At 44.2% G+C, this 25,334-nt stretch overlaps 1 protein-coding gene across 2 annotated transcripts in view; it reads left to right on the top strand.

The window, feature by feature from the left end:
- The window catches only part of MYO10 (myosin X), a 273,707-nt gene that overhangs the window by 49,865 nt on the left and 198,508 nt on the right, over nucleotides 1-25,334 (top strand). The window contains exons 1-2 of one of the 2 annotated variants that reach the window (XM_032279065.1): nucleotides 6,515-8,068; nucleotides 11,911-12,009. In XM_032279065.1, the coding sequence (XP_032134956.1) occupies nucleotides 7,931-8,068; nucleotides 11,911-12,009 (237 nt within the window). In that variant the 5' untranslated portion in view covers nucleotides 6,515-7,930. Of the gene's footprint in view, nucleotides 1-6,514; nucleotides 8,069-11,910; nucleotides 12,010-25,334 lie in introns of those variants that run through there. The other variant, XM_032279066.1, reaches the window with a different exon arrangement.

Below are 25,334 nucleotides of genomic sequence, written 5' to 3' on the forward strand. Positions count from 1 at the left end.
GGCTGAGGCAGGAGAATTGCCTGCCTCAGCCTCCTGAGTAGCTGGGACTACAGGCACGTGCCACCATGCCCAGCTGATTTTTTGTATTTTTAGTAGAGACGGGGTTTCACCATGTTGACCAGGATGGTCTTGATCTCTTGACCTTGTGATCCACCCGCCTCGGCCTCCCAAAGTGCTGGGATTACAGGCTTGAGCCACCGCGCCCGGCTAGAACTCTTTTATTTAATTCTAATTTTACTTTGTTTTAGAGATGGGGCTTGCTCATCTTGTCCAGGCTGGAGCGCGATAGCGTGATCACAGCTCATTGTATCCTCAGACTTCTGGGCTTAAGGGATTCTCCCACCTTAGCCTCCCAACTACGGGAGTATATCTGGCTAATTTTTTAATTGCAAAAAGAAAATTTTATAGAGACAAGGTCTCACCATCTTGCCTAGGGTGGTCTTGAGCTCTGAGGCTCGAGTAATCCTCCCACCTTGGACCCCCAAAGTATTGAGACTACAGGTATGAGCCACTGCGCCTGGCCTAGAGCTAGAACTGTTTAATATGCCATCCAATCTTTCCTAGTGCCTGGTATGTAATTGGGGAGGGGTGTTAGGAGATATTTGGTGGAAGGATGGAGGGATGGAAGAATGGGGAGTGGGTGGAACAGCTGACAGATGAATTATTTTAGGCACGTTGGCTGATTCTTTAGGTCCATTTTCTATTAAACATATATGTGTTGGCTGTATGATGATGGCTGACTGATAGATGGAATAATCTGACTTTTGTTCATTGTATTGTCACATTCCTACAGTGTTTGAGGTACTCTCAGCAGCTTGGAGATGTCTCATTTCTTTTAGCGTTAAATTGTTTCTGGGATTATTTCTAGTTACTATAATTTAAAAGATTAACTGAAAAGGTGTTTTAAGGAACTGTGAGGAAGGTGGGGGAAATCAGATTATAAAACTCAGGACTAAGGCCAGGCCTTGTGGCTCACATCTGTAATCCCAGCACTTTGGGAGGCTGAGGTGGGTGGATCACCTGAGGTCAGGAGTTCAATACCAGCCCCGCCAACATGGTAAAACCCAATCTATACTAAAAATATAAATATTAGCCGAGTGTGGTGGTGCACGCCTGCTACAGGTGATGGCGCCGGTAATCCCAGCTACTCAGGAGGCTGAGGCAGGAGAATTGCTTGAATCCAGAAGGGAGAGATTGCACTCCAGCCTGGGCGACAGAGATACATTCTGTCTAAAAATAATAATAATAAAACTCAAGACTGAATGCTGAGTTGGAACCCATAACTATGGGAATACAGTTTTTTTTTTGAGCCAGAGTCTCGCTCTGTCGCCCAGGCTGGAGTGCAGTGATGCGATCTTGGATCACTGCTCACTGCATCCTCTACCTCCCAGGTGCAAGCAATTCTCCTCCTGCCTCAGCCTCCTGAGTAGCTGGGATTATAGGCACCCACCACCATACCTGGCTAATTTTTGAATTTTTAGTAGGGACAGGGTTTCACCACATAGGCTAGGCTGGTCTCGAACTCCTGATGTTGTGATCCACCCGCCTCAGCCTCCTACACTGTTGGGATTACAGGCGTCAGCCATCATGCCTGACCAGGAGTAAACTCTTTACAGAGTCACACATTCATCATTGAGGCATCCTGCCAATGAGCATAGTTCATTTTGGTTTTGATTTTGATCGGGAGTATGGGATGGCCCTGAATCTTTGTATCCTTTCCTGTGGAACATTGACTAAAGGCTTGTATATTGTTGGTGATTCCTTTGACCACTTTTTTCTTTTTTTTCTCCCTTTCCGCCTCTTACTATTGTAAACTTTTCATGTTATCCTCTGAATGAAAGCTGGTCTTTCTCACGGTGACAAGAGTTTGACATTGCGGGCAGGATAAGGGGAAGGAACGTGGGTGCTAGTCAATCCTTCTCATCCCGTGCGCCAGAGACCAAAATCATGGGACAAATTGGCCTGTGAACTTTATTGTAATGAGCACAGGCAGGCCTCAGTTTATAACCCTACTGAGTTTTTTCAGGTGTGTTTGTTAGTATTTGGAACACTGTGGTCTTCGATGGCAAGTCTGAGAAGTTCAGAAGTTTCAGAAGTTTGAGAAATTCAGAAGCCCGAAGTTTGGTTTTTTTCTCACTCTGTCACCCATGCTGGAGTGCAGTGGTGTGACCTTGGCTCACTGCAACCTCCTCCTCCCGGGTTCAAGCAATTCTCCTGCTTCAGACTCCTGAGTAGCTGAGATTACAGACCCATGCCACCGCACATGGCTAATTTTTGTATTTTTAGTAGAGGCAGGGTTTCACCATGTTGGCCAGGCTGGCCTTGAACTCGTGACCTCCAGTGATCCACCCACCTCGGCCTCCCAAAGTGCTGGGATTACAGTGGTGAGCCACCACGCCCGCCCGAAGCAGTGTTATACATCATAATCAGCTGTTTCTCAAGCCCAAAGGCAAGCTTGAGGAGTGATGATGGTGATGTAGCTGAAGGTTATAAATAGCTGAAATACATTTCTTATAAAAATGTAGAGCATTTCAGCAGTAGGTCAGCCTGGGGAGTTACCCAACACGTCTGGTATTGTCTTTGAGAAGAAATTGTATCTGAATTCTGAAGCACAGTGTCAGGAACACATTTATCCCTGGAATTTAATGACAGCATCAGCTCTGATGGGCATGGGACAGTTGGTCTTGGGGGTGCCTACAGAGAGAACAGACATCTATCACTGTTCTCCAGCCCAAAGAAAAATATTACAAACTCAGGACTCTCAAACCACACGTTTCCAACATTATCAACTGTATGCTCGCCAAGTTTCTCTTTTGAGGCTCGTGTTATTTTTCCTTCTTCTGTAGTTTGTCAGGGTGGAGCTTTGACTTTTCTGCCTCCTTCAGTTCCGCATCCTTTGACCTTTGAGCCTAAAACCACCCGTGTTCCTTTCAGAGCCTACATGGCTGTGGCTGCATTGAAGCTTTCCTCTGTGGAGTTGGATGCAGTTCTTCAGAAAAGATTGCCAGCCTCCGATTTAAAACCCTGTAGTCCCAAGACAAGGCAGTGAGTCAGAGGGACTCACTTAGCTATCGTGGGTGCCCTGCTCTATTTGAGTATTCTATAGCAAGGACCTGTAATGGCTACTCACTGCTGTGGGGGATGCCTGGGTGTCCAGGGATGCTTTGGAGAGTGGCTACTGTCACTTCAGGTCCCCTGTTGAGGGTGGCCGTCTCTTCAGGGGACTGTCTTAGATTTTATCTTCCTCTTCATTTCTGAATCTTAGGGTTCTGCCCCAGCTGACAGTGTTCCTTCATCCCTGCAGCTTGTGTTAGCGCTGCGTTTGTCACACTTACTTTATACCTGTGATGAGGCCCCACCAACTTTTTTTTTTTTTTTTTTTTTGAGACAGAGTCTTGCCCTGTCGCCTGGGCTGGAGTGCAGTGACGCGATCTTGGCTCACTGCAACCTCCACCCTCGAGGTGCTAGTGATTCTTCTCCCTCAGCCTCCTGAGCAGCTGGGACTACAGGCGCCCACCACCTCGCCCAGCTAATTTTTTTGTATTTTTAGTAGAGATGGGGTTTCATGATGTTGGCCAGGCTGGTCTCAAACTCCAGACCTCAGGTGATCCACCCACCTGCACCTCCCAAAGTGCAGGGATTACAGGCGTGAGCCACCACGCCTGGCTGATGAGCATGTTGCTTTGCTTCTCTCTCCATGCTCATCTGCACGTGGCTAAGTTTTCTGACAAACTTTGCTTTGGGGTTTGCAAGCATTTGGGAATTGAGATAGTGTCTCAGGTTAAAGAGCATAGTGGACCGGCTGTGTCTGCATGGTTCCAATCATCTGCAGTAAAAGTGGGCTCTCCCTTGAACAAAAATAAAAGCACAGTGGACAGACAGGAGAAAAAGAAGAGTGTTCTAGAGAGAATTCTAGCACCACTGCTCACCTGTCGGCTTCTGCTGCTCTTTTTCTTATGTTTGTCAAAGGGTTTGAATTAGGCTGCAGAGGCCGCTTCCACTATTCTGTGTGTACCCCATTTTAATGATACCAGGAATTAGGTCTGCCCCAGGTGTACTTTATCTGAACTGACCTTCATTCTTGGGATTTTCGAAATTCATGGGATTTAGACAACAGAGTCTGCTTTCAGTTAACTAGGTCACTGACTGTGAATGGTTTTGTCAACTCCTTCAATTTGACCATGACTCTAGAACACTGTGTTACTCTAGAAGAGAGGTCCTCAACCAGAATGAACCTGCAGTCCCCAACAAAGCGTCATCAGTCCACAGTGTCACTAGTACCAAGTTGGAGAAACTTGGATTACAACTTTGTGTTATAAAGACCACTTGTCCTTTGATGTGGCTTTGAGTAATAAGATTTAAAAACCAAAAAAGCATCTGATAAGTTGGAAAGAGAACTCCTGCTTCCAAGAGGAAAAAAAAAGACTGTAAAACAGTAGAAAAAGTGCCATTGAAGTCCTTGGTGCTATAATATATTATCCACAGCCAGTTTCTGCAGTTCATCCAGAACAAATATCCCTATTCCCTAGGCCTCCATTAGAGAGCCCCTAAGCCAGGTGACTTCTTCACTGAGTCATTGCAGGCACAAAGAGGAAAACTTTGTTTTGACTGTTGAATTTGTTGCAGATTTACATAGCTATATTAATTTATCTGATGCATTACAAAGTTATTTGACCTCTGTGTGTTTTTATTTTATTTTTTTGGAGACAGAGTCTCACTGTCACCCAGGCTGGAGTGAGGTGGTCAATCACGGCTCACAACACTCTTTACTTTCCCAGGCTCAGGTGATCCTCCCACCTCAGCCTCTCAAGTAGCTGAGACCACAGGCATGCACCACCTTGCCTGGCTAATTTTTTTGTAGTGATGGGGTCTCTCCAGGATGGCCAGGCTGGTCTCAAACTTTTGGGCTCAGGCAATCTGCCTGCCTCGGTCTCCCAGAGTGCTGGGATTACAGGCATGAGCCATTGTGCCGGCCCTGTGCATCTGCAGAAATGAAAAAGCAGACCACATTTCAATAGCAAACTGTAGTTTGTCTTGTAGGTGGCTAGAGAATCCCGGACTGAGGTGCTTAACGTAGGCGAGATGAACAGCTGTGAGAGCTGAGCAGGCGCCGTGCCCTGTTCCGGGGCTGAGACTAAGTTGTATGTTTGGCTAAAGAATGTTCTCTTTTTCATGAATCTGTAATTAGAACATGCCCTACACCATGGTATTTAAAGTCCACCTTCATCTCTTTTTAGGGTTGTTTCTCTAACTTATTTTTAAACTGAATTTTTTCAATCAGAGTTCAAGAAAGAAATCATTTTTAAAATTAGAAGAGAAATGTAATAGTTTTTGAAAGAATAACAGGAGGTTAAATCTGTGATGGTGGTAATATCCTCTTTATTTATTTTTTTTGTGTGTGTGACAGAGTGTTGCTCTGTCACTCAGGCTGGAGTGCAGGTGTGCAATCTCGGCTCACTGCAACCTCCGCCTCCTGGATTCAAGTGATTCTCCTGCCTCAGCCTCCCAAGTAACTGGGACTACAGGTGCGTGCCACCACGCCCAGCTAATTTTTGAATTTTTAGTAGAGACAGGGTTTCACCGTGTTAGCCAGGATTATGTTGACTTCCTGACCTCGTGATCCTCCCACCTTGGCCTCTCAAAGTGCGGGGGTTACGGACGTGAGCCACGGCACCAGTTATCTTCTTTGTCTTAAAGCACAGGCCAGCAACTTTGTGTGTCAATATTTGAGGCTTTGTGCAACAGCTTCACTTTGGCATTGGAGTGGGAAGGAGTCATAGATAATAGGTGATGAATGGGCCAGGCTGGGGAGGTATCGCCAAGCAGAAGGTAGTTGGCCAGGGTTTTATGATTGTCTTCCAGGGAGGGGCTAATCGTCCACAGTGACATCATGGTACAATCTGCTATAACCTCATCCTTAGATTAGCTTGGGCCTGTCTCCTGCGTGACTTCCTAGCCCGTCTAGTCTATGTTAATGGAGAGCAGAGACTTAATGAATTCAGCATGGCCCTTATATTTAATCATTATGGGGTTATTATTGCTTGGTATGTTTCTCAACGCCTCTGTTGCTGTTACAGAAATGTGATTGGGTTTTCCCACTATGGAATGGTTAAGAATGTCTTTATGTGGCCGGGCACGGCGGCTCACGCCTGTAATCCCAGCACTTGGGGAGGCCGAGGTGGGTGGATCACGAGGTCAAGAGATCAAGGCCATCCTGGCCAATATGGTGAAACCCGGTCTCTACTAAAAATACAAAAAATTAGCCGGGTGTGATGGTGGGCGCCTGTAGTCCCAGCTACTCGGGAGGCTGAGGCAGGAGAATTGCTTGAAACCAGAAAACGGAAGTTGCACTCCAGCCTGGCGATAGAGTGAGACTCTGTCTCAAAAAAAAAAAAAGAATATTCATGTATGTTTAAGAAACATATAGGCTAGAAAACAATTTTTAGAAAATGATTTGAAATTATTGAGTTATAATTACATAGAGAGAATACCCATGGTAGGTGCGCAGTAGAGTGATTTTCAGCACAGGTATACAGGTGTGCAGCCATCCCCACAGGGCGGTTTTAGGACAGAGTTTCTTCCTTTTCACTTTGTCACTGTCCCTCCCGCACCTAGCTCTGTGTAGCCATTCATCTGTTATCTGTGTCTATGCATTTGCCTTTCCAGAAACTTCATATAAATGGAACCCCACACTATGTAGCCTTTTGTCTCTAGCTTCTGTCACTTACTGTGATGTCTTCATGGTCCATTTTTGTTGGCAAATGTATCAGTGATTCTTTTTTTTTTTTTTTTTTTTTTAAATAACCTTGAGGAGTCCCATTGTATGGATTTATTCTGTTTATATCAGTTACTAGACCTTTGAGTTGTTTCCAGTCCTTGGCTACTATGATTATTGCTGCTGTGTTTGCACACAAGACTTAAATGTGTTTGAATAGACAAATATCCAGGAGTTAAATCGTTAGGACATATGGTAAGATTATGTTTAGCTTCTTAAGAAATTGCCAAACCATTTTCCAAAGCGGATATACCATTTTACATTCCCATATACATCCTCATCAGCATTTGGTAAAGTCAGCCCTTTTGATCATATCCAGGAAATCATTGTTGGCAGGAGAAGATGGAACCTGTATGAACCTCACGTTTGAAGAAAGGGATGATCTTGCCTCTCTCTCTTAGAGGGTTGCTTTAAAGTTCAAAGGGGGTAGGAATTTATGTGCAAGTGTTTTATATTGCAGAAAGGTTTCTGGTGATTATGTACAGGAAAAGTTTTAGCCATTTTATTAACACTCCCATATTTGTCTCAGAGATTAAGATGCAAACTTGTCCAAGTTTTAATAAAATGTGTGTGTTATGATCAAACTTGTTCCACCTGTTTATAAAGGCAACTTTTAATCAAATTGTGAGCCTTTTCCATATGCTAGGTTGCCTATATTGTGTATTAAATTATCAACCTTATTTAACAATGACAGAATGTAATAGTTTGCATATGGTGGGCAAATTTTTCTTTCCCACTCCAACTTAGATGGTCTGGTAAATGTCTGCCTATGATTTCATTTTCAGATGCTTGTGGGTGGCCTCTTTTAGACCCGTGCACATATGTTCTAATAGAGGGGAAGTAGAAAGATTGGGGTCGCAGGGAAGGTGCCAGGAACAATCTATGTAAAAAATACCTATTTCAGCAGTTTAATTTTGCAATTCTGATTCTATGAAAATTGCCAGTTAATACTTTTCAAAGAACAAAGGGAGTGTTTTGAATGCATTTCCCCTCCCACCTGTGGAAGACAGCTGTTTGTGATAGACTTGGGAAAACTGGCCAATGGGCTCTGGATTTGAAACCTGGGCTGGATTTTATAAAAGTTGCTTATCAGCAGTTCTTCACACCTGTTGGAAAAGACCTTTGGACTACAGGAGCTGAACTGTGTGTTTGATCATGAAACAGTGTGTCAACAAAGAGCTTTGTAGTACTTTCAAACAAAAGGATAAAGGGAGCCACAGTGAGACGCTAAGTCAAAGAAACTGCACGCTGGAGTGGAAGTATGTGCTCTGGGTGGCCTGTGGAAGTCAAGAGGTACATATTAATCCTGCCTACAATTTATATTAATTTGATAATGTTACATCATATCAATTTCATCCCTTACTAAATAGACAATTTTAATTGGGAAACGTGTGTGAAATTCTATTTAATGAAAACAATGCCAGTGATAGTCACACCACACAGAAAGCTTTGGACTAGGGGTTCTGGGACAGAGGTGTACTGAGAGTTATTGTTTCTTGATTTTAACTTAATGAGTAAAAGTCCTGCCTTATATAACTTCGCACATTTCATTGCAGCGAGCATGGGTGTGCATGTGTGTTGGGGGTGTATATTTCAAAGCTTTCAAGTTTTGCAGTGCCTGACGTGTGAATTAAAGAGAGGCTGAAAAAGGTCATCAGGCACTCAGAATCTTTTTCTAGAATGTTACCAATCATGCGTTTTAGGTTTGCAGTAATATTTGAGAGACCACAGTCTTAGCAGATGCCTGAAGTCGGTGTTCTTTTTAGAAGCAGCTGTTGGCTAATAAAGAAGTCAGGACTGACAGGCAGTTGTTAAGTGTCATTCTTTATGCGTGTTACCAGTGTCTCAGCCTGAAGCAAGAGTCGGGGGATGTGAAGGACTTAACGTGCAAATGGGTACTGGCCCTGTTGGTGCTGAGTGTTCTTTAAATAGGTCTCAGGATTTATATAGGAGCACTTAATATTCATTTTTGATGCTGTTTTCCATCTTTATAGTGGAGGATTTAAACTCCTCTTTGGGAGGTGTTTTTGGGGTGTCTTTGAAGAACTATGAATGGGGCAAACAACTTAAGATCTCCATAGGGGAAATGAGTGTATATGGGGGAGGGCCTCTTATAGATGAGCTCGCAATAGGGGATTCTAGGAGAGTCGCAGAAGTCTGGGGGAACTGTGTGAGTTGGTCAGTGGAGAAGGGAGTCTGTTCCATTTCAATCGTGGGATCTCTAGCCACTTTGATTTTAGAAATGCTTGTAGAACCTCCTCCTGGGGCCCCAGATTCTAGCTGGCTCGCCCCAAATTTATTCATCAAACTCAAGAGTGTCTTAACTATGGATCCCGAGTAACAGTTAACATGTGAGGTCCTGGCTCGTGGATTTTATTTATTTATTTTTTATTTTTTGGAGATGGGGTTTACTCTGTGGCCCAGGCTGGAGTGTAGGGGTACCATCTTGATTCACTGTAACCCCCACCTCCTGGTTTCAAGCAGTTCTCCTGCCTCTGCCTCTGGAATCCAGAGAAGCTGGGATTACAGGCATGTGCCATCATGTCTGGCTAATTTTTGTATTTTTTGGTAGACATGGGGTTTCACCATGTTGGCCAGGCTGGTCTCAAACTCCTGATCTCAAGTGACCTGCCCGCCTTGGCCTTCCAAAGTGCTGGGATTACAGGTGTGAGCCATCATGTCCCGCCTCTGGCTCGTGGATTTTAAACAGTGTCATCGTTGGCACCGAGGGAATGGAGTAACCTTTAAGTTAGATTTTGTGTCATCTTAAATGTTCCTTCCTAGGAAAATGAGAGAGCGCAAATAGTTACGTGTGATAACTGGCCTTTTAAGGTGGCCTCTGTGTTGTTAGATTTTAATTGCTGACTGATCTATGAATGCATTTGATTCATTTATGAATTATTTTCAGGAGACAAGTAGAATCAGTGTGATGTATGGGAAGAGCATGGGATTAGGAATTTGGAGAGACCTGCCTAGGTCACTAGCTGTGTGGCTCTGGGCAAAGTCTTAAGCTCCAAGCTTCAATTTCCTCTTGGAATTGAGGGGATTCCTATTTTACGGAAGGTTAGTATTCAATATAATGTCATTGAGGCTTCTTAGCACATGAGCCTGATATATGTTGATTGGCACCATTTAAAGCAGCATAAAATAGTGAGTTTGTGTCATTTACTCCCTGCCAACTCTATGTTAAAAGAGCAGTACTAGCTCCTTCTGCTGGAAGTGGAACATACCATAACCAGTCTATCTCAAGCGTTTAACAAAATAGGAATACATGAAATGAGGTGGAAAATTCTGGAAAAGGAGTTGTTCAATGAAAGTGCTATTTTAGGAAGGGAGGGAGGGAGAAAAAAAAGTGCTATGTCAGGTGATAATTTTGTTCTATTTCCACATGAATACATTGATTCATAATGATGTGCTCAGTGTCATTTTTGTTGGACTTGAAATTGTTGAGCAGAGTAGAAAAAGTTTAATGAGATACTGAAGCTCAGTGTTACATTCTATCATATGGGTAGATATCATAAAGGTAATTTTTTTTTTTTTTTAATTTTAATAGTGTTCTGGGAACAGGTGGTGTTTGGTTACATGGATAAGTTCTTCAGGGGTGATTTCTGAGATTTTGGTGCACCCATCACCCAAGCAGTGTACACTAGACCCAGTGTGTAGTCTTTTATCCTTCTCTGCCCCCCACCCTTCCTGCTGAGTCCCCAAAGTTCATTGTGTTGTTATTATTTTTTGAGGCGGAGCCTCGCTCTATCGCCCAGGCTGGAGTGCAGTGGTGCAATCTCAGCTCACTGCAACCTCCGCCTCCCAGGTTCAAGTGATTCTCCTGCCTCAGCCACCCAAGTAGCTGGGACTTACATTTCAGAAAGATTTTTTTTTTAAAGGAATGTACCACCATGCTCGGCTAATTTTTTATATTTTTAGTAGAGATGGGGTTTCACCGTGTTAGCCAGGATGGTCTCAATCTCCTGACCAGGTGATCTGCCTGCCTCTTGGCCTCCCAAAGTGCTGGGATTACAGCTGTGAGCCACTATGCCCGGCTCATTGTGTTATTCTTATGCCTTTGCATCCTTGTAGCTTAGCTGCCGCTTATAAGTGAGAACATATGTTGTTTGGTTTTTCATTCCTGAGTGACAAAACAGTCTCCAGCTCCATCACATGGTTGTGAATGTGTTATTGCATTCCTTTTCACAGCTGAGTAGTATTCATGAAGGTAATTCTATGAATGACCAATGAACACCCAGTAGTTCCACCAGACTTTCTCCCTTTTCTTTGAAAAACGGTTTCATGTAATTAAATCAAAGGAAGAAGAAACTGAGCATTAAAAAAGCTCAATATTGAGATTTCATTTGTCCAGTGGGGAAATAAATCAGTGGAAATGAGATCAGTGCCAAAAAAATGTGCCCAAGATTTGAAAAGTAGGATCTGGAAGTTGCTGTCTTTTAAGATACCATCCTGAGCTCTGAAGTTCATTAGGTGTCTCATATAATCCTAACAACATTTGTACTGGTGGACCGAGTTCTGATAATTGCCAGAATCATCAGTTCCTCCTTTGGAGAGTCCAGTTTATACATGGATTTTGGTATAAGTAGGAGTCAGTGGAGTGGTCTAATGTCCTCCAAGTGAGCAAGTGTACTGGACTTTGACCTAAGAGGATGGGAGCCATTAATTTCTGAAGAGTTCTCAAAGAGGGTGAAGGCTTGTTGTGACCTAGTTAAACTTTTGGTTTCTGGAGCCCAACTCTGTCAAGTCTTGCTCAGTCTTTTTGATGTTGGTCAAGTTACTTTACCTGTAGGCCTTTGGCTGTCTATAAAATGGGAATGATAGTAGTGCCTTCTCATCATCTCAAATGAAGTAATCCATGTAAATCAGTTACATGGTAGGAACACAGGGGCTAGCTACGATTTTCTTAGCTCCTGTTTGCTGTCTGTGTATGTGGGACTCTCAGTCACTCTGTGGGTAGTAAAGGCTGTGGATGATGCTTCCTGAAGATTTGTTCTGTGCTTGAGAAAGACATTTACTTTTCAGAAAGATTCTTTTTAAAGGAATGTAGGCATTACGGTAATTTCGACAGTGGAGTTTCACCACAAAAATGCAATCCAAGCTCAGTTAAATCTTGTTTGTTTTGTTTACAGGGAACACGGGTCTGGCTGAGAGAAAATGGCCAGCATTTTCCAAGTACCGTAAATTCCTGTGCAGAAGGCGTCGTCGTCTTCCGGACGGACTATGGTCAGGTGAGAACCAGGGCCTGCAGCGTTCCAGCACCCGGGGTCTGTTTTGTAGATACTCTTGCCCAGGGCACACGTGCTTAGCCCCCCTACACATACACACGCTTTAATTTTTTTTCCTAAGTGATAATTCAAAATCCCAATGGGAATGTAGAATGTACACCTTGTGTGTGTGATAGATACAATATAGTTCTCCCAAATGGAACACAGCAAATATTCCAACCAGCGTGGGGACAGACGGGCATGGCACTGGCCTGGTTTCCTCCCTGAGTATCTTTTCTGTCTTCTTTCGGTCCATCTTTTTCAGCAATCAGAAGTATAGGATGCAAGTAATTGGAGCCAAAGTTCAAATATATCGATATTTGCTGAGATTAACTTGTTACTTTCTCTTAAAATTCTTAAACTTTCATAGTGCCTTAGTCAGTTTGGGCTGCCAGGACAGAGTGCCATAGACTGGGTGGTTTATAAGAGCAAATATTTATGTGTCGTAGTTCTGAAGCCCGAAAAGTCCGAGGTCATCGAGATGCTGGCAGTTGTGTCTTGTGAGGCCTCTGCTCACTGGTTCACAGCCAGCCAGCTTCTTGGTGTGCCTTCATGTCATAGAAGGGGGAGTTCTCTTGGGCCTCTTTTCTAAGGGCACTAATCCCATTCATGAAGGCTTCACTTTCATGACCTAGTCACCTGCCAGAGACCCTAATACCATTGCATGGGGGATTAGGATTTCAACATTTTAATTTGTGGGGAGGATACAAACATTCTTTTCAGGCCAGGTGCGGTGGCTCATGCCTGTAATCTCAGCACTTTGGGAGGCTGAGATTACAGGAGATCTGTCTGAGATTCTCACCCGACAGATCACTTGAGGACATGAGTTTGAGAGCAGCCTGGCCAACATGGTGAAACCCCATCTCTCCTAAAAATACAAAAATTAACTGGGTGTGGTGGTGTGTGCCTGCTGTCCCAGCTACTGAGGAGGCTGAGGCAGGAGAATCGCTTGAACCTGGGAGGTGGAGGTTGCAGTGAGCCGAGATCATGCCACTGCACTCCAGCCTGGCAACAGAGCGGGACTCCGTCTCAAGAAAAGACAACAACAACAAAAAACAAACTATTCAGTTCATCACAAATAGAGTGGTGAAAATACTGGCATCCCAGTGACAGCTTAGGGTAATGTTGTCCTGATCAGTGTATGAACAAGTCTGACTAAATCACTGAAGCTGAACTTAGTTATCTACCTTGTTAAGCAGCTGAAGAAGTTTCTTCTCTTTATAGGAGTGCCACTGTTCCTGATTTTGATTCTTCAGCATAAAACGAATGAAAAGTCGTATCACTGAAATTAAATATGTGAATCCAGAAACTGGTTTGCTTGATTATATTTTGATGATTGTAAGAGAAACCTAGGTTCTCCATTTTACTAAAGAAGCTAATTTAATGTTATAAATGGGCCTCTACCTCAGAGGTGCATATTAAAAGTGAAGACTTAAGGAAATAAAGGGAAGTCAGATGCAAGGATCTAAAACACATAGTTTATGTTTTTGTTTTTATTTATTTATTTATTTATTTATTTTCTGAGATGCAGCTTTGCCCTGTTGCCCAGCCTGGACTACAGTGGCACAATCTTGGCTCACTGCAACCTCAGCCTCCTGGGTTCAAGTGAGTCTCCTGGCCCAGCTTCCTGAGTAGCTGAGATTACAGGTGCCCGCCCACCACACTGGCTAATTTTTGTATTTTTAGTAGAGGTGGGGTTTCAGCATGTTGGCCAGGCTGGTCTGGAACTCCTGACCTCAAGTGATCCACCCACCTCAGCCTCCCAAAGTGCTGGGATTACAGGCATGAGCCACCGTGCCCGGCCAAAACCATACAGTTTACGAATTGAGTTTGCAAGTTGTTGTGTTGAGAATAAAAGCTTCCGGGCCAGTTTTCCATAATTTGAGGCAAATAGGCTGCTTGGTTATCAAAACTTCTTAGCAGGGGTGGCCTGCTTGGTGGAATAGTTCTTAGTTCTTGATGAGATAAGCTGTAGTAATACTGGGCTGTTTGTAACTCCTTCACTTCTTTTTCATCTGAGAGTCTTGAATGGATTTTCAGTATATAATATGCCTGTGCTTTGTGGATATAGATTTGGGGCTATGGGGAGAGAAGGGGGGAACAAAGAGAGATAGCACGTCTAACTAACAAAGAGAGATAGCACACTGACAGTGTGGACGCTTTACCAACACCCAGTCTAGTTCCTTCTCCATAAGAGTCTCAGGTAGTATAGTATGTTCTGTAGTCTAGGGAGGAAATAAGTGAATTTTGCTCAACTTTAAAGCCAGGCACTGCTTGAATGTTTAAATTTCCCTGTGGGTTAGGATGCATTTTTCTGTTACTCTGTTTGCCTTCCCTTCTCACTTTCCTGATTTGAGAATTTGGTTTCTTTCAGGACCTGTACATACCTCTCAAGATTATGTGAAAAGGAAAACAGTATCTAAACAGTGTCATTCATTTAACAAAACTGTGTTCTTGAAAGCGTTGTCAAATTTTTCATGGCACTTGATATGGTTTGGCTGTGTCCCCACCCAAATCTCAGTTGAATTGTATCTCCCACAATTCCCATATGTTGTGGAAGGGACCCAAGGGGAGGTAATTGAATCATGGGGGCCAGTCTTTCCATTGATGTTCTCATGATAGTAAATAAGTCTCACAAGATCTGATGGTTTTATCGGGGGTTTCCACTTTTGCTTCTGCTTCATTTTCTCTTGCCACCACCGTGTAAGAAGTGCCTTTCACCTCCCGCCATGATTCTGAGGCCTCCCCAGCCATGTGGAACTGTAAGTCCAATTAAACCTCTTTTTCGTCCCAGTCTTGGGTATGTCTTTATCAGCAGTGTGAAACAGACAAATATGGCATTCTTTCCATTTCTTGTTGAATTATATTTTAATCCCAAAGTAGTTTTCCTTTTAGGCTTTTAACTTTTTTCCTTTTTAAAAAAATTACGGTAAGAATCACATAACATTAACTTTACCATCTTAAAGTTAAGATTACCCTATTTTTAAGGGTACGGCTCACTAGGGTTAAGTTTATTCACATTGTTGTGTGGCTGATCTCAAGAATGTTTTCATCTTGCAGCACTGAAACTCTATACCCACTAATCACTAATTCCCCCAGCCCTTGGTAACTACCTTTCTTCTTCCTGTTTCTATGACTTTGATTACTTTACCTCAATGAGTGGAATCATACCGTATTTGTGCTTTTGCGGCTGGCTTGTTTCACTTAGCCTGTTGTTCCTAAGGCTCTAAAGACACTTTCTATTCCTATCCTAACTAAGCTTTCTGGCAAAGGCTCCTAACTCGACAACTCTACCAGTCTCTTGGTGCCACTGCCTTTGACTTGCGGTCGGCAGCCTGGGCCGTGTGAAGCCCTTGCAGGCTTTTTGTCCACGGGCAGCTCTCAATGGGACGGGAGTGGAATGGGTTGGTCGGGTCAGTAGTTCTAAGATCATTTTCAAAGGTACTTATAGGTTGTGGGTTTGGAAGAAACTATGATAACGTGTACTTAAATGTGAAAACACTGAGCCTTGTTCTCTAATCTTCAGTTGGTCATAGAATACTTAGTTTTATGTTGTCCACTCTGTCCTTCCCAAATATAACAAGTATAATTAACTTGGTGATTCATGTGGGAATTGCAGGGTTATGAGAAAAGTGAGGCAAGATTTTTAAAACTGGGTTGAGGCTTGGATCAAGAACGGTCAGTGGCCCAAAGACTCTAGTTTGTTTTTCTACTGACCTACATAGTGTTCCCCTCTTTACATTACACGTGTACTGTGGAACATGCAGGAATCATCACCAAATGTTAGAAGTTCTTTAACTGGTGCTGGTGCCCTGGACAGGAATACTGCACTTAACTGGGCAGGGATATATATATATATATATATATTTTGGAGACAGGGTCTTGCTCAGTTACCCAGTCTTGAATGCAGTGGCATGACCACGGCTCACTGCAGCCTCCACTCCACTTCACGGGCTCCAGTGATCCTCCCTTCTCAGCCTCCCTAGTAGCAGGGACCACAGGCACATGCCACATGCCACCACTCTTGACCAATCTTTTGTATTTTTTGTAGAGATGGGGTTTTGTCATGTTTCTCAGACTGGTCTCCAACGCTTGAGCTCAAGTGATCCTCCTGCCTTGGCCTCCCAAAATGCTGGGATTACAGGTGTGAGCCACTGTGCTGGGCTAGGGATAGATTCTGGAAAGAGTCAGAGTCAAAGGTTTAGGGCATGGTCTTGTCCTGATCAAGCCTGTCCTTGGTTATTTTAAAGAAAATTGGTTAATTTTGACCCAGCTTGGTGTGTTATTTAAGAGTGTTAATATATTGATATTTCTAGAGCAGGGGAGAATGGGATGTTACTGTTTAATGGGGATAGAGTTTTAGTTTTGGAAGATGAAAACATTCTGAAGATAGATGATGGGGATGGTTGCCCAACACTGTAATTGTGCTTAACGCCTCTAGACTGTGTACTAAAACATGCTTAAGCTGAAACATTTTATGTTAGCATAGATGTAAAAACAGACATACACACGCGTGTGCACACACACACACGGAATACTACGTTTGAGGTCAAATGGTAGACAAATTGTAGAAATTGTCAAATGACAATTTGTCTGTATCTTTAAAAACAATTTCAGAGAAACTTTTTGAGGTAGAGTTTCATTCTTGTTGCCCAGGCTAGAGTGCAATGGTGCCATCTTGGCTCACTGCAGCCTCCACTCACTGCAGCCTCCACCTCCTGGGTGTAAGTGATTCTCCTCCCTAAGCCTCCTGAGTAGCTGTGATTACAGGTGCATGCCACCACCCCCAGCTAATTTTGTATTTTTAGTAGAGACAGGGTTTCTCCATGTTGATCAGGTTGATCTTGAACTCATAACTTCAGGTGATCTGCCCACCTCAGCCTCACAAAGTGCTGGGATTAGAAGAAAGCCACGCGCCCGGCCAGGAAATTTTTATTTTACCCACAGACGACCTCTTAGAGCCCATAAAGAGTTTCAAAACTATTAGTGTAGTTTTGATTTAGAGTAGTATGTACGAATCACCTGTGGATCTTGTCAGGCTGCAGATTCTGATGGTCAGGTTAGGGTGGGGCTGGAGAGCCGGCTGAATTTTTCACAAGCTCCTTGGTGATGTTAGGTTGCTGGACCAACCACATTTGAGTAGTGAGGGTTTTGAAGATGCGCCTAAAAATTGCCTTATGGTTATAGTTACTTAAAATGAAGAGCAAGAAGCACTCAAGCCCCTCCGTATTCTGCTGGTACTACTGTTTTGGAAGAAGCAAAGATAAAGACAAGGAACAGGGCTTTGGGTAAAGTTAGAAAGGTTTTTCTTGCCCTTCGAAGCTTTTCCTGTCCTTTTTATTCTCTGAGCCCTCCCCCCCAGTGGCCAGGGATTGGGCTGACTGCAGCATAATAATTCTCAGGTGGATTAAAAAGCAGTTTTAAAATCCTGTTTAGTGTTAGAGAAAAAGCAGAGCCATGTGTATCTAAAATCCTAAAATGGAACCTCAGAAACACGGGGTGGCAGGAGATCAAACTATTGTTTTGTGTCAGGTCACTAACGGGCATGCCTGCCGGCCTGCTTTCCTTTCCTTTTTTCCTTCTGTTTTTATTTACTTATCAATTATTATTATTATTATTTTAGATGTAGTCTTGCTCTTTTACCCAGGCTAGAGTGCAGTGGTGTGATCTCAGCTCATTGCAACCTTTTTCTCCCGTGTTCAAGGGAGTACAGGCACACACCACCATGCCTGGTTAATTCTTGTAATTTTAGTAGAGATGCCCTTTCGCCATGTTGGACAGGCTGGTCTTGAACTCCTGACCTCAGGTGATTCACCTGCCTCGACCTCCCAAAGTGCTGGGATTAATAGGTGTGAGCTACCGCGCCTGGCCACCTTCTGTTTTTAGAAACAGGGTCTTGTTTGGGAGGCCGAGGCGGGTGGATCACGAGGTCAAGAGATCGAGACCATCCTGGTCAACGTGGTGAAACTCCGTCTCTACTAAAAATACAAAAATTCAGCTGGGCATGGTGGCGTGTGCCTGTAATCCCAGCTACTCAGGAGGCTGAGGCAGGAGAATTGCCTGAACTCAGGAGGTGGAGGTTGCGGTGAGCTGAGATCGCGCCATTGCACTCCAGCCTGGGTAACAAGAGCGAAACTCCGTCTCAAAAAAAAAAAAAAAAAAAAGAAACAGGGTCTTGCTTTCTCATCTGGGCTGGGGCGCAGTGGTCCAATTGTAGCTCATTGTAACTGTAACTCCTGGGCTGAAGTGATCCTTCTGTCTCAGTCTCCTGAGTAGCTAGGATCACAGGGGTGTGCCATGCCTGAAAAATTTTGTCCGGAGATGGGGTCTTACTGTGTTGCCCAGGCTGGTCTCGAACTCCTGGCCTTAAGTGACCTGACTGGGTCTTTGAAGGCAATAAGATTATAGGCGTGAGCCACTGCCCAGCCCATCTTTCTTATTTCATTCAGTCTTTATGAGAATTTTGTATTCATTCAGCTGTTTGTTTGTTTGTTTTTGCCAAGGAGCTAGTTCTAATGTTAATTTAAAATTTCATTCCACTCTACAATTGAAACTACTGTAGGTTGATACTAGGAATACAGAGAACCAAAGTGTTCCATTTGATTTGTAACTTATAGTTGCTGTGAAGTATTTACAGATGGAAAAAAAATGAGCAAATGACACTCTTTCACACCTTAGTGAAAAATATCTAACTGTGGCCTCTGAAGGCCCCAGCACACAGGCTGGTTAGCACATATCCTACAAGTTAGAAATCAGTAGTCTTCTTGGACCACAAGCTTTGGACAGCGTTTCAGAAGAGCAGATTTTGTTTGTTTGTTTGAGACGGAGTCTTGCTCTGTCACCCAGGCTGCAGTGCAGTGGCGTGATCTCGGCTCACTGTAACCTCTGCCTCCTGGATTCAAGTGATTCTCCTGCCTCAGTCTCCTGAGTAGCTGGGACTATAGGTGCCCACCACCACTCTCGGCTAATTTTTTGTATTTTTAGTAGAGACAGGGTTTTACCATGTTAGCCAGAATGGTCTTGATCTCCTGACCTTGTGATCTTCCTGCCTTGGTCCCCCAAAGTGCTGGGATTATAGGTGTGAGCCACTGTGCCCGGCAGAAGAGCAGATTTTTAAAAGCACCGTGGTTCTACATGTACAGATACATCTAAAAGATCAACACATATGAAAGGGTAAGAGGGAAGACAGCGCTAAACGTTTGTCTTTTCTGAAACATCCCGGCGGGAGGTGCGCTAACAGTCACTGGAGCGCCCTTTAGGAACATTGTAGAATTGAGTAATAAGTTTTAAATTAGATTTTTCACCGTGGCAATTAGAACTATTTTATTATCCTTTTCTGGAAAGAGTCTAATTTGATTGCTCTGAAATAGCTTAGAGTGATTTCAGTTTACCTAATTGTATTTTAAGGGGCAGTTATTCAGTTTACTGCAGTACATTTCATCAAGGCGATTACTCTGTGCAGTGATTCCGTTCAGTGTACTGTTTGAATTGTCTCTGTATGGGGTCTTCCAAACTATTTACTGGTTGGGGATTTAATCGTCCAAATCCACAAGCAGACAGCCTCCTCCATGTCCTTCTCTCTATTTGCATCAAGGATAACTAGGCGTGGTTTTGAAATTTCTACTCATTTTATTAATCCACAAAAAGGGATTGCCCGGGACTTTCAAGTCATCCCTACTTCCTGAGAGAGTCAGACTTCTTCAAGCCACAGCAGGAACACAGCACTAATTATTTATAATCGCAGCTCCTGCTTAAAGCCGTCTCTGACTTTCTGGTTTGACCCTGGTTTTGGTTTGTTGGAGTTAATGCCATCGGCCCAATTTTGTGAAACTTGATAAGAGGTGAGTTAACGAAGTGACTTTTCACTGCATTTTTGGTTGTTCTCACATACTTCCCACCCTGTCCTGCTGGTTTTCTTTTGCTTTTTTCTCCCACTTCACTTTGCCCCATTGGTGTCATGTTTGTGGTCGTGGATGCAGGCGACGTTTTAGCCACTCTGCACCCTGCTGCTCAGCACACCATCTGCAGACACTCCTGCCTCCCAGAGAATCCCCCACCATGCCTGTTGAATACAGGGAAATAGTCAGTAGGGGACAGCCTGGCAGGTCTGTCATTTTGGAGCCAACGTCAGGAATTATCAGGAAGAATTGGACAACCAGAGCCCAGTGACTTCGTCTTGAGGTGGACAGATCTGAGTGCAGAGGGGAAGTGGTAGACCTAGACATCTGAGCCAAGGGAAAAATCTCATCTGAGAGCCCAGGAAGGCCCACGCTTTCCAGCAGCTGGGGAAGCTGCATTCCAGGTTTCTCACGCAAAGCCAGCTGCTGTGCTGAGGCAGCGGCCTGGGTGCACGGGAGCCCAGTCCCACCGCTCGCTGTGAGCGCCTTCCTTGTGCGTGGAGCCCAAGGGAGACTGGGTAAGCAGCAACTGGCCCAGACCCCCAAGTTGGGTAGCAGGCAGGAGGGGACCACCTGGGGTCCGGGAGGACAGCTCGAGGCTCCTGGGAAGAGCAGCTGGGCTTTAAGAGTGCGTGGTGTAGGATGGGTTGTGGGGTGGAGACCAGCAGGAAGGCAGCTAAACTTGTGAAGGTGGAGGAAAAGGCAGCTGAGGGCCACATTGATTGATTGATTGAGACAGTCTCGTTCTTGTTGCCCAAGCTGGAGTTCAGTGGCATGATCTCAGCTCACCGCAACCTCCGCCTCCAGGTTCAAGTGATTCTTCTGCCTCAGCCTCCTAAGTAGCAGGGATTACAGGCATGCACCACCACATGCAGCCAATTTTTGTATTTTTAGTAGAGATGGGTTTCTGCATGTTGGTCAGGTTGGTCTCGAACTCTCAACCTCAGGTGATCCACCCGCCTTGGCCTCCCAAAGTGCTGGGATTACAGGCATGAGCCACTGTGCCCGGCTGAGGGCCACATTTATAATGCAAACGTAGTGTCATTAGGATCTAATGACTCGCCAGGCGTGGTGGCGCGTGCCTGTAATCCCAGCTATTTGGGAGGCTGAGGCTGGAGGATCTCTTGAGTCCAGGAGTTCTGGGCTGATAGTGCACTATGTCGATCGGGTGTCCACACTAAGTTCAGCATCAATATGGTGACCTCCCGGGAGCAGGGGACCACCAGGTTGCCTAAGGAGGGGTGAACCAGCCCAGGTCGGAAACGGAGCAGGTCAAAACTCCCGTGCTGATCAGTAGTGGGATCACGCCTGTGAATAGCCACTGCACTCCAGCCTGGGCAACATAGCAAGACCCTGTCTCTATTAAAAAAAAGAAAAAAAAAACTTAAAGGATCTAATGACTCTCAAAACCAAACCCTGGGACAGATAGGATTAGATACTTTGCAGTCAGCTGGCCTGGACATGATTCCCTTGCTTTTTTGTTATTTTTTAAAAATGTGTATTTTTATCCCCATCATAAAGTGGAGACCTCTTACTCCTTGTTTTCTCAAGAGGAAGGAAACAGGAGGTCATGTGCATCATGGCTGTAGTCTGAGTCTCACATGTCCCTTGCATTGCAACTGCTGCTTCCAACCCAGTTAACCTCTGGGTTCCCGTGAACCATATGAAAATATGAAATTGCCATTTCTAGAGGCCGTGAAGGGTTAGAGATCAGTGATCACAGATAGTTCAGCCTAATAGCTAGTTGGTGGCCCTCCATTTTAATTTGGTGTTTTTTAGCATATCATTGATCCGTCGTGTATGGTTTAAAGATAGAATATTTCTGGTGACTCTTCTGTCTGATGACAGTACAGCTCAACCAAATATAAGTTTTTTCCACAATCCAGTTGAGAGGCAAAGCATATCCCCGAAATACTCCGCCAGCTTCAACACTGGTGCATTTGCTCACAGCTGTAACATTTGCATTTCTTTTGGAGTTTTCACTTTTTCTGATGAGTGTCTAAAGGATTTGATATTATTAGTATCTTCAGCGAACACCCATATTTGAAATGAAAGGAAAATGAATGAATAAATACACAATTTTTTTTTGGACTGGAGCTTGGGTTTTTCTCTGCTGTTTTTTTTTTTTTGTGTGTGTGTATATGTGTGTGTGTCTGTTGGGGTAAATAATGCTGCATGAAACTTACCATTTAATTTTAACTATTTTAAGTATGTTAGTGGCATTAATCACATTCATAATCTGCTGTCACACCACTGTTTCCAAAACTTTTTCATCACTCCAAACAAAAATTCTGAGACTGTTAAGCAATAACTCCCTTTATTATTTATTTCTTTCTTTATGTTGTTTTGAGATGGAGTCTCACTCAGTCGCCCAGGCTTGAGTGCAGTGGTGTGATCTTGGCTCACTGCAGCTTCTGCCTCCTGGGCTCAATCGATTCTCATGTCTCAGCCTCCCAAGTTGCTGGGACTACAGGTGCATGCCACCATACCCGGCTAATTTTTGTATTTTTAGTAGAGATGGGGATTCACCATATTGGTCAGGCTGGTCTTGAACTCCTGACCTCAGGTGATCCACCCGCCTCGGCCTCCCAAAGTGCTGGGATTACAGGCACTGTAATTTATTTTCCTCTTGGATACCTTTTTTATACTGTTTTACAACATGATAGCACATGTGAAAGTATGATTTGTATCTTTTCTTAAGAAATAGACAATGTCAGGAAAGATATGTTGAGACTCAGCCCCAGATTCCAGGAATGGAGAATCAGATAGCCCAGCTTAGATCTGCTAAGAATGCCAGACCCCTGAGCCCTGGCCATGTGCTACGCATGTGGGGGTGCGTGGGCTGTCCCTATCTGTGGGTGGAGGGTCCTTCTCTGGAGGAAGGTGGGTTGCACAGCCACCCTAAAAGTAAAGGGAAAGAGGACCATGCTAGTGATAGGTGACAGATAATTTTTAAAAATTAGATGTATAGCTTTTGGCTTCTTTTCTTGAAACTGTAGTAGTGCTCCATCTGTTATTCTTGGAATTCACTTCAATCAAAACAGTTGCAGCTGTATGAAAAAGACAGCATTGAGCTGGGAAGCTTTTCAATTCTCTGTGCTTTTCCCACATTTTGCTAATGCTCCTGGAAATACCCACCTCTGAGATAGACACTAAACACCAGCCTACAGAGTTTCTTAGAATCAGAGGTCTGTACTCCAGAGATCCAACACCACTGGGACTTTCATTCTTGCTTTCAAGACCACGGAAGATGCAACTTGTCCGACTTAACTTGGTTTCCAGTTTAAGAGTCTTTTCTGCTCTGGAAGCCACGTGGTTCTGACTCCCTAGACCTCTTCCAAGAATTTGCTTTGGCATTTTGTGGCTCAAAGATGGAAAGTCAAATGTTTCCATTAGTTTTCACTCTGGGATTATAGAAAAAAACTCATCTGCTTATTTATTAGCGCACTTAGCTCCAGGATAAACATGTGCGTGTTTACAAATCTGCACAGAAAGCTCACTTATTGTAATCTGGGAAGCTCTCACTGAAGCAGGACAAATCCTTGTTCTTTCTCCTGGGAACCTGGTTCCTGCAGAGATGTCTGGCCCTCCTGCCTTCCTTCAGGGATAAATGCATGGACGCAAATACATAGGCTCTAGCTGAATATGCAAGGCTTTGAACACAGGTATATTCACCTAGTCAGGCCGCCACTTAAAGAGTCACCACCTGTATCGTGTGTTTGATTTTTTTCTGTCTCTTCTCACCAAGGTCTGTTAGAGTGGAGACTTGTCATTGCTGTATCCCTGGCACCTAGGAGCAGAGCCTGGCCCAGGGAGGCCCCTGATGATGAACGCTGAATGGATGCATGAAACTCCATTTGTAATCAGCATGAAGCCAAATAAGTCATCAGAATGCTGCATGCTTCATTAAGACTATGATCGTATGTGCCGGGCATGGTGGCTTAGCACTTAGGGGGGTTGAGGCAGGTGGATCACCTGAGGTCAGGAGTTCAGACCAGCCAGGCCAACATGGTGAAACCCTGTCACTACTAAAAGTACAAAAATTATCCAGGTGTGGTGGCAAATACCTGTAATCCAAGCTACTTGGGAGGCTGAGGCAGGAGAATAGCTTGAACCTGGGAGGCAGAGGTGGCAGTGAGCTGAGATCACCCCACTGCACTCCAGCCTGGGCAACAAGGCTGGACTCCATCTCAAAACAAACAAACAAAGACTATGATCGTATGGCATTTTAAAAAGGAATGTTATAAGACTTAAAAGACTTTAAGGGACCACAAGTGAAAAAAAAAAAAAAAAAAAAAGCCACATATCAAAAAAATCATGATGGGAGTTTTTGATTTTTTTTTTTTTTTTTTTTTTTTTTTTAAAGAGATAAGGCCTCACTTCGTCACCCAGGCCAGAGTGCAGTTGGCATGATCTTGGCTCACTGCAACTCCGTGAGCAATTTTCTGAGGCACCCCTCTCAGGCTCAAGCAATTTTCCCACCTCAGTCTCCTAAATAGCTGGGACCACAGGTGTGTGCCACCAAGCCTGGCTAATTGTTGCATATTTTGTAGTAAGGGAGTTTTGCCATGTTGGCCAGGCTGGTCTCGAACTCCTGAGCTCAAGTGATCCTCCTGCCTCGGCCTTCTGAAGTGATGGGATTACAGACATGAGCCACTGCACCTGACCCAGAATTTCACCATTGTTTCTATCGTGGTAGTGTAAAGCTCTCATAGACCACGGGACCAGAATGAAATGAAGAGGGTAGAAGAGAGGCTTTTTCAAGGGAATTCTTGGACTTAATAACTCTAGAAACATATATATTCCGTTTTCATTTCTTGGGGTGAGTGTTGAGTTTGGCTCAGAATCTTATTTCAAAGTATGGCATTTTAAAACCTGAGATCATTATTTGTGTATTTCAACAGTCATATTGAAACCATTTACAGTGGCAGACGTTATGAGCTGTGTGTGTGTTACAGGAATGGGGGCTGTGTGAGGTGTTGTAGACCCTACCTTGCCAAAGGCGCACAGCATTCCTGTCTGTTACCCACCATGTTCCCAGCACCACTGACAAATCCATGGGTGAGACCAGGAGGTCTCTGGGGCCTGGCCCCTTTAAGTGAATCCAGCTTAAGTGGATTTAGAATCCAGCTTGTTTCTGACCTTTTTCCTAGAACATGGCTTTCGCCTTCCCACCCCAGCCCCTTTGGACTGAACAGCTGGGCTCCTCCCCAGTGGGTGGGTGGATGGGTGGGGAAGGGATTAGATCTCTTCATTTCCTGGCCCAGTGAGGTTCTAGCTGAATCCACATGCATTAAATACTTTTGCAAGGGAGAGCAAATGGCCTGTGCCCTGGGTCATGACCTTCTTTGGTTTCCTGTTCTCCTTTGGGTCCACTTGTTGATTTTCTTC

Source organism: Sapajus apella, unplaced genomic scaffold (assembly GCF_009761245.1).
Source record: "Sapajus apella isolate SASKATOON/1434 unplaced genomic scaffold, GSC_monkey_1.0 scaffold11, whole genome shotgun sequence".
Lineage (NCBI taxonomy): Eukaryota > Metazoa > Chordata > Mammalia > Primates > Cebidae > Sapajus > Sapajus apella.